The 15,983-nt window shown below is 45.3% G+C and overlaps 1 protein-coding gene across 2 annotated transcripts in view; it reads left to right on the top strand.

Annotated features, from left to right (window-relative positions):
- DPF3 (double PHD fingers 3) overlaps positions 1–15,983 on the top strand; it is a 293,080-nt gene that overhangs the window by 24,608 nt on the left and 252,489 nt on the right. The window contains exon 1 of one of the 2 annotated variants that reach the window (XM_053889561.1): positions 13,193–13,298. The exons of the other annotated variant lie outside the window; for it this stretch is intronic. Coding sequence (XP_053745536.1) covers positions 13,267–13,298 — 32 coding nt within the window. The 5' untranslated portion in view covers positions 13,193–13,266. Of the gene's footprint in view, positions 1–13,192; positions 13,299–15,983 lie in introns of those variants that run through there. 2 annotated transcript variants of the gene reach the window in all.

The following is a 15,983-nucleotide window of genomic DNA, read 5'->3' as shown; positions in this document are numbered from 1 at the left end:
GGGACAGGACACAGAGAAAGTACAGCTTTATTGGGATATCCAGCAGTTTTCGCCAAGGATGTCTTTTCCTAATAATTAAAAAAAGAACCCTTTAAAGCATCATGTGATGAGGATGAGTTAAGGAGTTTTGCTTTTGGGGTTGGTGTTTCGTTTCATCTTGTTAAAATGTCCCACCACCTGTATGACCTCTATAGCTCTGACGGCAAAGTCTTCGAATGCCATACTCTTTCTGTCTCCTTCGCCCTCCCTGAGTTCTGGATAAGCTATTTTGACCCACCCACTGGGAGAGCACTCCTGGTGTGGGAAGGTCAGGAGCCCTGAAAAGAAGGTTGGAGAAGAGAAGGCCTCATTCCTCTGCATTAGCTGTGAGCCAGAAAAAGAACCCCCCTGCAGGGCTCCCACATTTGAAAAGCACCCTGGTGCCTAATGACAATTGTATGAGTGCAGAGCGGATGCTGGAGGACTCTGCCCCTCTCTGACCTCGTTCCTTGTAGTCCTTACTTAAAATAGTAACCAGTTAAATGTGGTGGCCAGTGGTAGCCTGAATTTTTACTCCCAATGCTCACCTGTCTGCCTCACTTTTGGAAATGTCGAGTAAGTGCCAGCCTCTTTGGCACCCTCTCCTAAGGGATTTTATCTGGGGACCAGGTATTTATACCCCCTTCCCGGGATACCATGTGCCCTTGAGGCACTTAAGGCATCTGGTCTCCCTTTATCCTCTTGGTCCTAGAAAGCACATGGGGAATGATCATTTGAGTTTTCATAGCCTGTGCTCTGGGCACCTCTCACCAGAGTGTCTGAGGCATAAATCTGTCTGTGACTTCTAGGCCAAATATTCATCAGAAGCATCAATGGTCATTAGGTAGGGCTTTTGGGGATTTTCCAAAAGGCAGGGCAGGCTTGGTCTGTAAAACAGCATCTCAGGCAGTTCTGCGTGGATGTTCCATTTCAAGTAATCGACCATTCAGGGGACATAAATACAGGCTGTAGATACAATATGTAGGTATAATAGGCTGCCATTCGCCTAGGAAGAAACAGAAGGTGTTGCAGATTTTGTGAGCGAAGAAAATAGCATGGTGCCATATCATACATTTGCATTGGAATTGTACAGGGCATGTCTTTCCAAGTAGGGGGAATGCAGGTCCCAATAACATTGCTGGCTTTCCCAGAAATCCAGGCACTTTGATCAAAGTGGATCGTTGCATGCTAGGGCCTTTTTTTTTTTTAAACCTCTCTTAAGACTTGCAATCCTTTTGGGCTACGTTGGCATAGCCTGGGAAATAGTTGCTGCATATTATGTCGAATATACTGAATATAAGTAACTGCATAACAATAACAAAAGAAACTGGACTGGCAAGCAATTTGAGGTAAGTCTGTGTGGTTAATTTTTTCTTCTCCTCTCAGTGTAATAACAGATCTGATGCCAAAACAGCTTTGGCTATAGAACTGAGCATGTTTTTTCCACCTGACTCAGCATGGGTGATAAATAAATCAAGTACGTTTTACTGCTCTAACAGTATGTGGGATCATGGGTAATCTTTTCTCAGAGGCAAACCATGTTCCCCACTCTGCAGATGGACTCACCAGAGCTTAGAGAGGAAAGGACGACTTGTTTTTATGACAAGCACATTTTGGTTGACCCAGTGGAGCAGTTTCCTTAATTTCAACCAGGTGACCCAGCTGTACTTCTTACTCAACTGTATCACTCAGAAAGTATCCTAAAATCAAACGGTCAAGTTTTCCATTGCTGCATCAGTTAGACAGGTGGTGTATTCATTACATGTAAATGCCCTGGTGTGGCATTAATCCAGGACTCTTTGCCATGGACCTAATGCCATTCACTCATTCAGCAAAATCTTGTGAATTCTACTATGTTCCAGAACATCACGAAAAAAGGACTCAATTGTGTCATACTGTTGCATTTTCATTTTTTTTTTCTTTGCCTTCGAGGTATCCATGTGAACATTGCTGTGTTTGGCAGTTTCTTCCAGAGCTGGAACCCTGCAGGGTTTCCCTGTTTTATGGCTTTCGAAGGTGCCTTCTCCACTGGCTGACGCTAGAGGGCGGCCAATTGCCAGTAACAAATTTGGATACTTAGATTTTGTGCACTATTTCAAGACTTTGGTTTTACTCTTTTCAGTAAAGAACGGTTGCACGACGCCATTCTCCTAATGGGATGTCAAATGAAGGAGAGATTCTAACGTGGACTAGATGTTCGTTTCCTTAAAATCCGGACTTTGGAAATATCCCTGTTAACAGTGAATAATTTGTTAGTAATGGCACACCCTGAATATGACATTTAATCACATCCTGTTGCTGTCTACCATACCCCACGTCTAGTTCCATGATATTCCAAAAAGAAATTCTTGAAGGGAGGGACTCCTGTATAAATTCAAAGAATTTACCGACAGGCCAATTCGGCTCTCATTTCGCTATTTCATCCAATGCCCTTTCCCCTTGGGTACAGGCAAGGGGCCTCCCATTTTGGCCCAGGATTTTCTGACTTCAGCTGATTTAACGGAGCACATTCTCTTAACTCCGGACTCCACCTAACTCCTCCATTCCAGATCTTCTGTTCTTTCCTTTTTTTGTACCTCTTAAGCACCAACCAGTACTCAGTCTCCCATCCTCTATCTCGGGAGAAGGGAGGAGTATTTCTCAAGTGCTCACTATGTGTCAGTTGCTTTTCCTTTATGCCACTTGCACTGTCACATCTATTCCTCACAACAACCCTTAAAAGCTGGTACCAATCTCCCCATTTTGCAGATGAATAAACTGAGGATCAGGATTAAGTGGGGGGGGGGATGGTGTACTTTGTAAATAGTCAAGCCAGGATCCAGTTCTGAGATTTTCTGATTTGCTTTGTTCTGTACTGCCCTTCTTACTCAGACCTTCATCCTCTTTGGTATTGTCATCAGTTTCCGCTTGTATCCTTCCTTGTCCTTGTCATGCTCGTTGGTTTTACCATGGGAAAGTTTAACCAAAATTCACAATGCATGATAAAAACTAGCTAACGACAATATAAACATGAAAATGGACCTCAATTTGGATGATATTGCCTCTCCTACCCCCATTATATTTCAGAATTAAAAAGAAGCCAAAGTTGAGGTAAGAGTCGCTTTGGTCCTTAGGTAAAGCAGTTTCTCTGTTCAGCCCTTTTATTATGAGAGTTCACTTTAGGAATCACCCCAGAGTGGCGAATATGCGAGATTAAAACACTTAGCTTTGACTTTATCGAAAGACTTCCTAGAAACCCGAAGGCTTTCAGAATCTCTGTCAATGAGCTCATTTGTTTGGTCATAGTTACAGCTTTCACATTTTGAGTTTTTCAGGGCAAGGAATTTCTGTGTTACTTGGTATGAAACAAGAGGCTAACATGAATATAGAATCACCAAGTTGGAAATTGAATTTCCTCCTGTAGTCTAGGATTTCAACATGTCTCCTGCAGTTCTCAAGGAGAAAATGACCGTAGAAATGTCTGGATTAGCAAGTTAGCTTGGCATTTATTATGAGTGGAGATATTTCAAAAACAGCTTTATTAAGATATAGTTTACATACCATACAATTCACCCATTCAAGGTGTATGACTGAGCGGGTTTCAGTACATTGACAGCTTATGTGCAGTCATCCCCACAGTCAGTTCTGGAATACTTTTATCACCTCCAGAAGAATTCCTGGACCCTTTAGCTGTCACCTCCTTTCTCCCTATACCTACCCTCACATCCAGCCCTAAGTAGCCACTAATCTACTTTCTGTCTCTATGGATTTCCCTATTCTGGATTTTCACAGGAATAGAATAATATAGTAGGTGGCCTTTTGTGTCTGGCTTTTTTTTTTTTTTTTTTTTTTTTGCTTAATGTGGTGTTTTCAGGATTCATGTACGTTGTGGCACCTATCTGTCCTTCATTCTTTTTTATGGCCGAATAATATTCTATGGTCTGCATATACCACATTTGCCTATTTGTCCATTCATCTGTTGATGGATATTTAAGTGTTTCCACTTTTGGCCATTAGGAATAAGGCCACTGTGAACGTTCACGTACAAATTTCTGTGTGGACGTATGTTTTTACTCTTCTTAGATATATACCTGGGAGTGGAATTGCTGGGTCATGTGGTAACTTAGGCTTAATTGTTTGCAGAATTGCCAGATTATTTTCCAAAGCAGTTGGACTATTTTATAATCCCACCGGCACTGGGTGAAGGTTCTGATTTCTCCACATCCTTGTCAACACTTGGTGTCACTTGCCTTTTTGATTCTAGTCATCCTAGTGAGTGTGAAGTAGAGGGTTTTTTTTTTTTTTTAAATCACTATGTAGTTATTTATGTTTTTATTTATTCTTTCATCTACCACTTATTAACCATCTGCTAGGCCCTGGGCCAGGCTGAGGAGATTTAACGTTACCACACCTGCCTTCCACATTTCGTGGGATAGGGAGATGGACAATGAGAGACACTAAAATATAAGTATTTCTCCCTCTCTTATCTATTTTACTCATCATCTCAGCCACCTCTTCTTTGGCAACCGCCAGTTTATTCTCCGTATGTATTAGTCTATGTCCGTTCATTTGTTTTGTTTTTTAGATTCCGCGTATGAGTGGAATCATAGAGTATTTGTCTTTATCTGTCTGGCTTATTTCTCTTAGCATAATACCCTCCAGGTCCATCCATGTTGTTGCAAATAGCAAGATCTTGTTCTTTTTTTTAATGGCTCAGTAATATTCCATTGTGTATATGTGTGTGTGTGTGTGTGTGTGTGTGTGTGTGTGTGTGTACACCACATCTTCCTTATCCATTCATCTATCGATGGACACTTGGGCTGCTTCCATATCCTGGCTATTGTAAACAGTGCTGCAGTAAACATAGGGGTGGCGTGTATCTTTTTCAAATTAGTGTTTTCATTTTCTTTGGGTAAATACCAGTAATGGAATTACTAGATCATATGGCATTACTATTTTTAATTTTTTGAGGAACGAAGTATTTTAATATAGCTGTGGATAAAACTCTGCGAAAGCCAAAAGTAGTAAGTGACGAATTTGAGATCCATTTAATCTGCATAGGTTCACATTCAAGCTATGGAATAGATGAGGTTAAAATATTTAATATCAGCTTTATGAAAAGCCATTCTAGAAACATGATGGCTTTCAGAGTCATCGTTATTGAGCCCACTCATGTCTAGAAAATAGCCCTGTTTTTCAGAATTGTCACGGAGTTCCAACTATTACAATATGGCGATGATACAAATTTTTGCCTGTTGAACAGGGATAAAATAAGTTGATTGGTGAGAACAGAGGACGAGAACATATGGTGACTTTGGGAATCCAGGTACCAAAATAAATTTCATTTCTTGCCTAGACCTTAATAATCCCATTTCATTGGATTTGTACTTTACTTCTTTTACCAGAACCAACTGCATCCATTTCGTCTCCTCTCCCAGAAGTCTGCCTCACTCATTTCCTTGCTCGGTTCCTCTATCACTGTTTTCTTTGAGGTCTTAGACCCTCCTGGGCTGTGCCTCTGTCCCAGAATCCAAAGCCGCATTGGAGAAGTTGTCATCAGGGTGCCTGCCCCTGTAGGCTTAGGTGTATTTAAATTGCTCGGGGCCCTCTGTGGACCTCAGGAACATTTTCTCACCACCTCCCTCTGCCCTCTTGAGTGGAACAAACACAGAGTTGTCCTTTTGCAGCTAGGCAGACCAGAGTTCACCACCTAGAGTTGTCAGAGAATAGAAAACACCTGCTGCATGCAATTCAGCAGGACTCAGTCCCCCTCTTTGCCAGAATGTGGGACATTTTAGGTCCCGTGGCTTCCGTCCATCTGTCCTGCTTGTGGACACCTATTTTTATATGGTGGCGTAAATATCTGCAGAACAACCAGACTTAACGCGTTCTCCTGCGCTTGGCTTTCAGACTTCTCCTGGATGAGCCCTGCCTAATGACAGAGTAGAAGCCTGAGGTCACATAAATGTTGTGAGTGAGAGAGACAGGTGCCTCGGAAGTGTCACCATACTTAAAGAAATACCCTACAGACAGGCCTTTTGGGGGGCTCTTGGGGCAGCCACTTTTGCAGATGAAAAGAAGTTTCTTTTCCCAGGATACGCCTAAGGGGGTTAATTTATTTCTTTACACGTGGACTCAGTCTTAAGAGAAATTGGTTCATGTATGTCTTGGTCCAAACGTGGTTCCAGTCCCTCCCCATGATGGTGGGATTTTTTTTCCCCCCTTTGCTCCATGCTGTCCTTCTCTGTGGGAGGACCTTGCCAGTTGCTTTGATTTAGGATGCAGTAGCTGCCAGGCAATGAAGCAGCTATGAAGGCAGCCCTGCCCTTCCTGTCTGGTTGGCGGCAGAATTTCAGATCTGGTGTCCATGTAGGTGGGACATGGGGGGACTTGGATTGGCAGGTAGAGGAGGGTATAAGAGAGAGGAGTTAGCTATTGTAGAAAAATAGACTCGGCAAGAGCTCTATAACCAGTGGCTCTACCAGGAAGAAGAACCGAGGCGCACTTACAATTGTCTAGCATTAGCGAGGGAGAAAAGGGAGCTGGGCTGGTCCTCAGAGTAGACTGTGATTACTCTGTGTGATCTGAGTGGAGAAAGCTTCTGTATCAAAACATCTCATTCGCTGTCTTTCCTGGTGCATGAGATTCTAATCAAGTCATTGCTTCTGTGTGCCTGTGTGTGTGTGTGTGTGTGTGTGTGTATGTGTGCGCATGCACGTGTGTGTATACCATGTGTCTCATGAAGTCTTGATCCCCTCCTTGTGAAGGTTTCGGGGTGTCCTAGAGTCCCCTATTAAGATGCAACTACCCGGGAGGGAGAGTCCTTTAAGCCGATTCAGAGCATGCCCTGAAAGAAAGGGTGGGATTAGTAGGAAGGGATTTGGAAGAGGCCCTTGATACAAGGTGGAATCCATTCAGCTCAAGGAAAGAGCCAGAGGAGGGGGGCTTGAGAGAATCCCAGCCTAGGTCACTGTTCTGCCAGGGGAAGAGATTTATATCAATTTCAGGGGGCAATTAGGGGATGGGGGACTAAGGTATTCTAGTAAGGCAAGCCCCCCTCCCACAATGGAACGTCTCAATGCTTCATTGGCCTCCAGTCTTCGGGCCTTGGCTTTGACTTCATGTTTCTCTGGGCAACTGGAGCTGACTGGTGTCCTTTCCCAGAAGCCAGAAACCAGGCATTAGCCTGGGCCCTCCACCTCCCTCAAGCCCACAGCGTGCCTGCCACCAAGTTCTGCACGTTCTACTTCCTTAGAAATCCCTGATCCTGCCCCTCATCTTCACCCCCATGCCACAGCTGCTTAACAGGTTCCCAGGCCTCCAGCTCAGCTTCCCTCCAGTTTATGGTCACACTGCTGAAGAAAAGCGCTTTCTAAAAAGGCAGCCTCTTCATTTCCACCTCTAGCTTAAGATCTTTCAGTGTTGCCTGATTGCCTTCCAGATCAAACTCTGCACGTCTTAGCATTGGCACCCACTGCTTGTCTCTCCAGCTTTTTCTGTCTCACCCATACCCCTGCAACTACCTGCCTACCAAAGGGATCCCCTGAAATCATGACGCTCTCTCTCACTTCCCCGAGGGCTTTTATACATGCTGCCGCTTCCGTGGGGACATCTTTCCTCCTACAGGGCATTCAGGACTCAGCTCAGGCATCACTTCTGTGAAGACAACCCTGACCTTCCTGTCTGGTCAGTGTGCGTCATCCAATCCCACAGTGCCCCCTGTTCCTCTGCTTCATGGCTCTGCATTCTCCCTCCCTCACCTTTAAAGGTGGGAACTGTCTTCGTTCTCTCTGTATCCCAAGGTCCAGCATAGAGGAGGCAGGGTGGCACAGGGCAGGGAACTTGCAAATATTTGCTGTATGAATTAGTTGTCCTTAGGTTATGGATTGGGTCTGAAAAGCGTTTCATTCCTTGGCTCATTTCTAACGTCTACCCAACCAAGGTCCAAATTAAATGTGACCATCTCCACGAAGCCTTTCCCTCCCCTGCAATGTTGGAAGTACTCTCTCCCTCCACTAAGGTTCTTTGACATATATCACTTCTCCCCTGTTTTAGACCAATTTGTGAAAATCTCGATACCACGAAACCTTGAAAACCCAAAGAAGTGAATACACTCAATAAACACCCAAGGATGCATCCACTGGGATTATGGGCACCGTGCCAGGAAAAGGAGAGCCTGGTTGGGCAGGCTGCTTTTCCCTTTTAAGTCACATCAAGTAATTACTCTGCTTGCTTGTAGGGTTGGGCCTACTATCTTTATTCTGTCTCCAGATGGATGGGAATTGCTTTTTGCGGGTTTTTTCCCTGTCTGGTTTATTTTTATTTCGCCACCTGTGCCTAGCACAATGCCTCCCTCAAAGAGAGCCTCCAATGGATGAGTGAATGAATGAACTGAATTAGTGGGAAGCAGCAAGCATTGGTTTCTACTTTGGCTTTACTCTGAAATAAGAGCTTTCAGAGGTCTGGCCCTAGGAGCATCTCACACACCCAGAACTTGACTTTTTTTCTTCTGTGCTTTGAGATGTTGTGAAGGGAGTAAGACCTTCCCACCCACATTCCCAAGCGGAGAGAAAACCAGATGATAGTTCTGATACCCCCTTTTCAGCTTGGTGTCTAGAACATACCAGAGCTAGCTCTGGATCTCAGGGAACCTGCATGGCCCATCGACCGCCAAGGCCATGACCGATTGTTCTGCAGATGAATGAATAGAGGGATTGATGGTGAGTTTGTTCTTATTTTTTAAGCTCTCACAGGACTTAAAACTCCTCAGCTCCTGGAGACTGTTAGGTACTGCATTTATTTTGGATAGCTTTTGTGGCACACTTCCTCTTTCAAACGAACTCTTTGGCTCTTGGTGATTTCTGCATCTTCTTCCCTTCTCTCTCTTTTATTTTGATGTGCTTAAAAAAAGTCAGCTGCAAAGGCCAAGACTTGTTACAGAAATGCCATTCTTCCCTGCTTCTGCATGGGCATCTCCTCACAGTTTTGACTCGTTGTCTGCTGAAACAGCCCTCAAACTTTTTAAGAGAAAATGGATTTGGGTGCCCCTTGTGGTTTGGGTCCTTGGGTCCTTGGCCACACCCCCAAATATTCCTTTGGATGGTGGCGCTGAACACATACTTGAGCTGGGCCAAGGAGTTTTGCTAACTGATGTTAAGGCTGAATTTGAGAACGGGCTCCACAGGATGGATTAACATGATTGAGAAAGCCTTCCTCCTCCTTTCCCTGGTCACACACACTGTCTAGAGCAATGCTATACAATAGAAATACAACACCAGCCACGTAAGTAATTTTAGATTTCCTAATAGCCACATTTAAAAAGTAAAAAGAAACAGGTGAGATTAGCTTTAATAACATTTTTTACTTAACCTAGTAAATCCAAAAAAAAATGTCATTTTAATGTATAATCAATACGAAAATCATTAATGAGCTATTTTACATTCTTTTTTTTTTTTTTTTGTACTATTTAATCTGGTACGTACTTAACAGTTACCACCCATCTCCATTTGGACTAGCCACATTTCAAGTGCTTTGTAGCTACATGCGACTCATGGCTCCCATGTTGGAGAGCATAGCTCTTGACTCTCCAGGTGGGGTGGAGATTGGTTATTCCAGGCCCACTCTGACCTCCAAATTAAGCTACCCAACCAGCTAATTCAAGATGAAAGAGGTGGGCAACTATACTAAAAAAAGAAAAAAAGAAAAAAAATCAGAAAGAAAGAAATAGAAAGGGATGGGGGGAAGATGGAGTGTATTTAAATCTATATCGATAGAGAATATCTATATCTATATTTCTATAGAATATCTATAGAGCTTTAGAGATGGGATTTTAAAGGTGTCTTGATAGCACAATCAGCAAGAAGACATTTTGGAGGCTTCTGTAGTTATATGACTCCTAACTGAAGTAGTCCTATTATTTTGTTATGAAAGTTGTTCTTTGCTTATTTTTCTTGAGTTAGTGAATTTAAAAAACTAAACTTGATAGACATTTTACCTTTTGTTGTGTCTTTTTATTCAGATTCCCTACATTCCTTATGCCATCAGCAAATAATTAAACATCTCTATGAAAAATAATAATCAGCATGAATTGAGAGCTTGCTATGTGCCAGGCACTTGACATATGTCCTGAAAAAGAGCCGTATGAAGTAGGTTCCATTATTATTGACATTTTTCAGATGAGGAAACTGAAACATTCAAGTTGCTAAGTAAATTTGCCCAAGATGACCCAGCTACAAGTGGATTCCAAGGCCCACACTTCTTTGCAAAATTAATGTAAAACTTAACATTCTCCAAGATTGTTCAAGATTCCAGTCTCCTTTAAACATGCCTGTTTTAGGGGGCATCTGGGTAGCTCAGTCTGTTAAGCGTCCGACTTTAGCTCAGGTCATGGTCCCCCAGTTCATGGGTTCGAGCCCCACATCAGGCTCTCTGCTGACCACTCAGAGCCTGGAGCCTGTTTCGGATTCTGTGTCTTCTTCTCCCTCTGCCCCTCCCCTGCTCACATTCTGTCTGTCTCTGTCTCAAAAATAAATGAACACTAAAAAAAATAAATAAATAAAAATAAACATGTCCACTTTAAGCTTCCTTGCTTTTGAACATTCTGCCTTTTTGTGGGATGGAATCAGTACATTTTAAGACCTATTTGGAAAATCTGGCCTCACTGAATGATCAGGCCATTTGCAAAGTGATAGAACCCACTTTATTGTAGAAAATAATCTTGATCTATAATATAAAAACCAAAGTTAAAATAATAACTCTTATATCTCTTAGAATTATAAAAGGTGAATTCACAACAATTCTGTTTATTCAAAAGTTACTCCACTGATAGACTTAAAAAGACATTCCATTAGATTATAAAAAGCAAGGCTATCCTACTTTAAAAATATCTTGTTTTGGGGTGCCTGGGTGGCTCAGTCGGTTGAGCATTGGACTTCAGCTCAGGTCATGATCTCACGGTTCATGGGTTCAAGCCCCATGTGGGGCTCTGTGCTGACAGTTCAGAGCCTGGAGCCTGCTTCGGATTCTGTGTCTCCCTCTCTCTTTTTCCCCCTCCCCCGTTCATGCTTTGTCTCTCTTTCTCTCTCTCTCTCTCTCTCTCAAAAATAAACATTAAAAATAAAATTAAAAAAAATCCTCTTTATTTTTTTGCAATTTAATCATTATAAAATGCAACTTAAGTGTTTAAGTTCTGAGTTAAAATTTCTCAAAGTGAAGACAGATCTGACCTGCCATTTTCAGCTGTGCCAGGTAGTTAGGAATTATGCTGGTTTCTGCATCTGGGCCTTAACACAGTAAATGATTATACATGCTGAGAGTCTATATATTTTTTTAATTTTTAATATAAATTTGTTTTCCCTCTCTTATAAAATTGTAAGCCTCATGCACAGCAGGTTCTACGTTTCCTGCTTCCTTTATCATATATTACGTATATGATATTAATATAATATGATATTAATATATTAATAAATATATTAAATATATATATATTAAAATACGCTGTTGTCTTCCAATCTGAATTGCTGCGGTTTTGATATCTCAAAGAGGATGGTGGGAGTTCTGGCTGATACTTCAAACTCATCATAGTTCTTGGGGCAGGTTGAATACAGTGTTTGCTTTTTAAGGTTGTCAAACCCCATTCCAGGCCAACAACTAGTTTTTGAACGAGTCCCTTGACAAATCAGTAAGAAAAGGATTTTTCAAACTTTAATTTTAGAAAAATGGGTAACTTTTTTCAAATGGCAAGATGCCATGCAAAGGAGTTACAAAGCAATCTATAGGACTTGACTATGCTATTAACTAGGCAGAAAAAAGGAGTTAAAAATTTCAAGCCTTACAAACATACCCAGTCAGCCCTGTTCTGTTTTTCTGTAACTCTAATAGTGTATGGAATTGAACTCTGAAAGTTCTGGAACTTTATTTATTTATTTATCTATCTATCTATTTATTTATTTATTGCCACTGAGAAAGGAAGTGAGAGGGCACAGCCCTGAAGAACTGGCAGTTTGGCATCTCCTCTCCCCCTTTTACCCCTCCTCCTCTATTTTAGCTATTTGACCTGATTAAACAACTTTGGGATGTTAGCCAGATTTCTGTATGCTAACGAGGCCCCTATTCATGATTTAGTGGGTTTTCATCCACCGGGAGCTTCCCGGATGCCCAGTGGAAGCCTGGCTCCACAGAAGTCTCCCAATTTTGTCGGGGGTTCACCAGTGAGAAGTTCACAATGACTTGGGGGCAGACACGACTCTGAACGCCTCGGGTCATACCGGATTTTTCATTGGCAAATTTTTTCCACTTTGTATCTAAGGAGTGAAAGGTGACGCCAGAATCGCGTGTGCTACTCCCCGAAAGAGTCTCTGGCAACACCTTCTGTCTAGTTACTCTTTCCTAGTAGCAGGAAGCGTTTCCAAAAGTTTCCTTAAACCTCCTCTATCCCTAAGCCTAAAGGTCAGAGCGCCAGGTCCCACTTGGCTCCCCAGCCGTCCGAAATCTGATCGTTTCAGAAGTTTCTGGTGTTTGTAGATTAAAAGAGGTGGTAGTGGGGAACCGCGCAGAGTGACCACCGCGCATTACGTAACGGAAGCCCTGGCTGTAGGAGGGAGCGAGCCTGACATTGAGACATTCCAGGAGGAGGGGAGTTGCTGTCCTGGAGTCGCCAGGAACGGCGGCAGCAGTTCCAAGAAACCAAGAGAGAAAGGTGGCCGAGATAAAGAAAACACTACGGGAATGAGAATGTTAACAAGCCTTAGGACCCAGAGCATTAGCAGACGGCTGGGCACGTGTAGTAATTTGTTAGACGAAACGGCAGCCTTCCAACTTTTGCAGGGGAACAAGGAGATTTGCCCTTTGGGGGATTAAAAACGTTACAGCAAAGCCAAAAGCTAATGAATGGGGTTCAGTGGTTTGTTGGCAGTACTTAAATATTTCTGTCAAGGAGCGCAAACTCTCTGCAATTCTTTAGAAAGTAGGGACTCAAACCAAACTAGAACTCTCTCCGGTGCTTCTCCACTTTCCCAAATCCAAACAGGAGCTGCTCGAGCGGTACTGCCCCTTTAAGACCTGCTTGCTCTCGGGCTCTACAAAAGGGAGTGACCTCTGGGCTTTGACAGCTCCCCTAATAACTACCAACGTGCAGGCCCCGCCCACCTGGCGACCAGCAGCGCCAATTGGCCAGCGGGCCGGTATCCCGTGCTCTGATTGGCTCGCCGCTTCCCCTGAGCGAACCTTTAGAACTCTGAGACAGACAATATTCTGTTACATTGTAGCAAAATGGCGACTGTCATTCACAACCCCCTGAAAGCGTAAGTAAGACTAAAAAATGTACATATTCCGCCTGGTTTCAATATGAAAAAAAAGGCGCCTTCCGCGTGCTGAGCGCTGCCAATGCACTGCGCTTGCAGGCGCCTGCAGCCGCGGCGGGGCTTCTCTTTTCTTTCAGCTCTTACTTCTTCATCTTCTTTTTTTTTCCCCCCAACGCGCAGAAATGTCAAGAGATGCAATTAACAAGAAGAAAATTGTTACATTTGTGTTCTGCTTAATTGGAGGACTGGCCGAGAGGGGTTAACGGCAGAGGAGCCAGGCGCTCGAGTGCTGTACAGGGGGGTCGTGGGCAGCTCGGGGACAGCACAGTCCCCCGAGTGCCCGGCCTCGCGGGGCGGCGAGCGCGGCGCGGGGGGCGGCCGAGCCGGGGGCGAGCGCCGGGCAGGGGCCGCCTGGGTGCACTTGGCTGAGCCCCGCGCCTCCTGAGTCCGCAGCCCCTGCCCGGCTGCTTGGTCCGCCGGGGCGAGCGGACCGTGGCAGCTCTGGAGTTTGCAGGGCGCTCTACGCCTTCCGATCGCTTGCGGGGAGTTTGTGCAAACCTTCCGGAGTTGGGAGGACCGCAGGGGGAGCAGTGGGTCCCGGGAGCCCTGGGGCCCAGGTGGTTGCCCGGGGCTTTCCTGCTGGGGCAGCCCCCGGAGCGTGACGGCGCTCCGGGCGGTCACCGGTGTGTCTGTGTGTGTTTGTGGGCGAACTGGCTGTAGTAAATTAAGGACTCGGGTTAACTTGGGGTTGATTTGGAGGCAGGGAAGCTGCAGGTCTTATGAATGGTGTTCTCGCCTCCGCTGGGTGAAAAGCCGAGGCGGGTATAGTGGCAGCTTGGGGCTCCCCGCCTGAGCCGGCGGCTTCTGCTCCCGGCCAGAGAGAGGGGCAGGTGCCTCTGGCCGCCGCCGGGAGACTTTGAGCGGACGCCCAGATCCCGGACGCAGGGGGGCGGGCTGGGCGAGGACATGCGGGGACCAGTCCCTGGGTCCGACAGCCAATTCCTGCCTGCCTTCCTTCCCCCTCCTTTTCATCCTGGCTTCCTTCCTTCCTTCCCTCCTTCCTTCCAGTCGGTGGAACTGTTAAGCCGCCAAGTCCGATCGCGATCGCGGAGTCGGGGAAGGCTTCGGAAAACTAGCGTCGCTCTAAAAGGGGTGCTATTGGCGATGATGTTGGCAGAGGAGATCTCCCTGCCGATCGCTGCGCGACGTGGGTCGGGGTCCGCGCCGCTGGGACCCGGACTTCCCAGCTGGGCTGGTAGCCGCGGGCGAAGGGAGTGGGGGGGGGGTGGGAAGGCGCGAGTGGGGGGCGTTTCATGCAGAATTCTCCCGGGTGTGTGGCCGATGCCAGTCCAGGTTCTTTCAACTCAGCGCACCGCGTTGGCACCCCAGGCTCCTCCTGGAGTTGAAAAGCAGATTCGCACTGGTGGTGGTGGGGGGCGTAGCGGGGGTTCCCTACGCGAAGGAACGCGCGACGAGAATCGGAAGTGTTTGCACCAGCTTATCTCCCCTCACTAACAGGGAAAAAGGTAGTAATGTCCCCCGTATCGGAGTTCTAAATATACATATATATATTAAAGCTGCAGTTAAGAGGATACTGGAAGCTGATGTTGATCACAGAGCAGCTCCCGGCTTTAGTTCTCGCTCGCAAGCTCGGATACACTGCACTTGAACGCCACGGCGTTTCGCCCAAGAAAGAAAATGTTTTATGGCAGAATAAATGGGCGTAACTTCGCCGCATCCTCGCTCCCGGTGGCTCGCGAAGGCACACCGCTGATGCTGTGAGTTTCTACTGAACCCACAGCTGATTTGCAGTTTCCCCATTTCCCCCCGAAATCACACAGGCGGGCTGAGGCCACCTGGTAAACTCAAGTTAGAGGAATCTATTTCACATGTGCGCCAGGTTTATTTCCTGCTGGGAAAGCGGTACCCTCGTTACCCTGGAGCCCGCTCACGCGCGGGCAGGCGCAGTATCTCTACGCTCCAGGGTTTCCCGGCTCGCTCCAGCTTTTTTGTTTGTTTGTTTTTTGAACTGCAGAAGGGTGCCTTTTTGGCAAGGTTGTCTGGGGTGGGGTGGGGTTAGAGGTGGAGGAAGGGACAGAGAAGCGGGCTGGTTAGTGGAATTAGTTCTGAATTATTATACTTGTACTTTGTGTAGAGACGGTTGCAATGAGATGTTTTGTAATTCTGTGTCACCACACACACACACACACACACACACACACGCACGCACGCGCTAGCGTGCACACAACACCCCTGGCTGCTTTTTCTAGGTGGAAGTTGAGTGGTCATTTTTAATTAGCCCCTCCTTTTTGTATCTCGACCCCTTTCCCTGGAGGTAAGGAGGTGTAAACAATACCCCCCATCCCCCGCCCCCAGCCGAGCTTTCTGCACTCCGGACGGTTTTTAAACTCCTATGGCAGGAGCACACACGTTGTTATTGGGAGACCTACACCATCTGTCTTTATTTTTAAAAACAACTTGTTTAATAAAACATCTTTTATATTTCATTTGTTTTTAAAAGTTGCTGATCGGGAAACAATACACACGTAAATAAATTATGCATGGGATAAATTAGAACAAAGCGCAGAAACACATCCAGCTAAAGGGATGGTTGGTGGCGTTGGGAGGAGGGGAGTAGGGAGAATGGTTTGGAGAGCTAGGTTTTTATCCTCTTGTGTCCCTCCT

Source organism: Panthera pardus, unplaced genomic scaffold (genome assembly GCF_024362965.1).
Source record: "Panthera pardus isolate Hobbes unplaced genomic scaffold, ASM2436296v1 HiC_scaffold_24, whole genome shotgun sequence".
NCBI classification, from domain to species: Eukaryota; Metazoa; Chordata; class Mammalia; order Carnivora; family Felidae; genus Panthera; species Panthera pardus.
The sequence above is the reverse complement of the archived record's forward strand: the minus strand, read 5'-3'. Positions and strand labels throughout refer to the sequence as shown.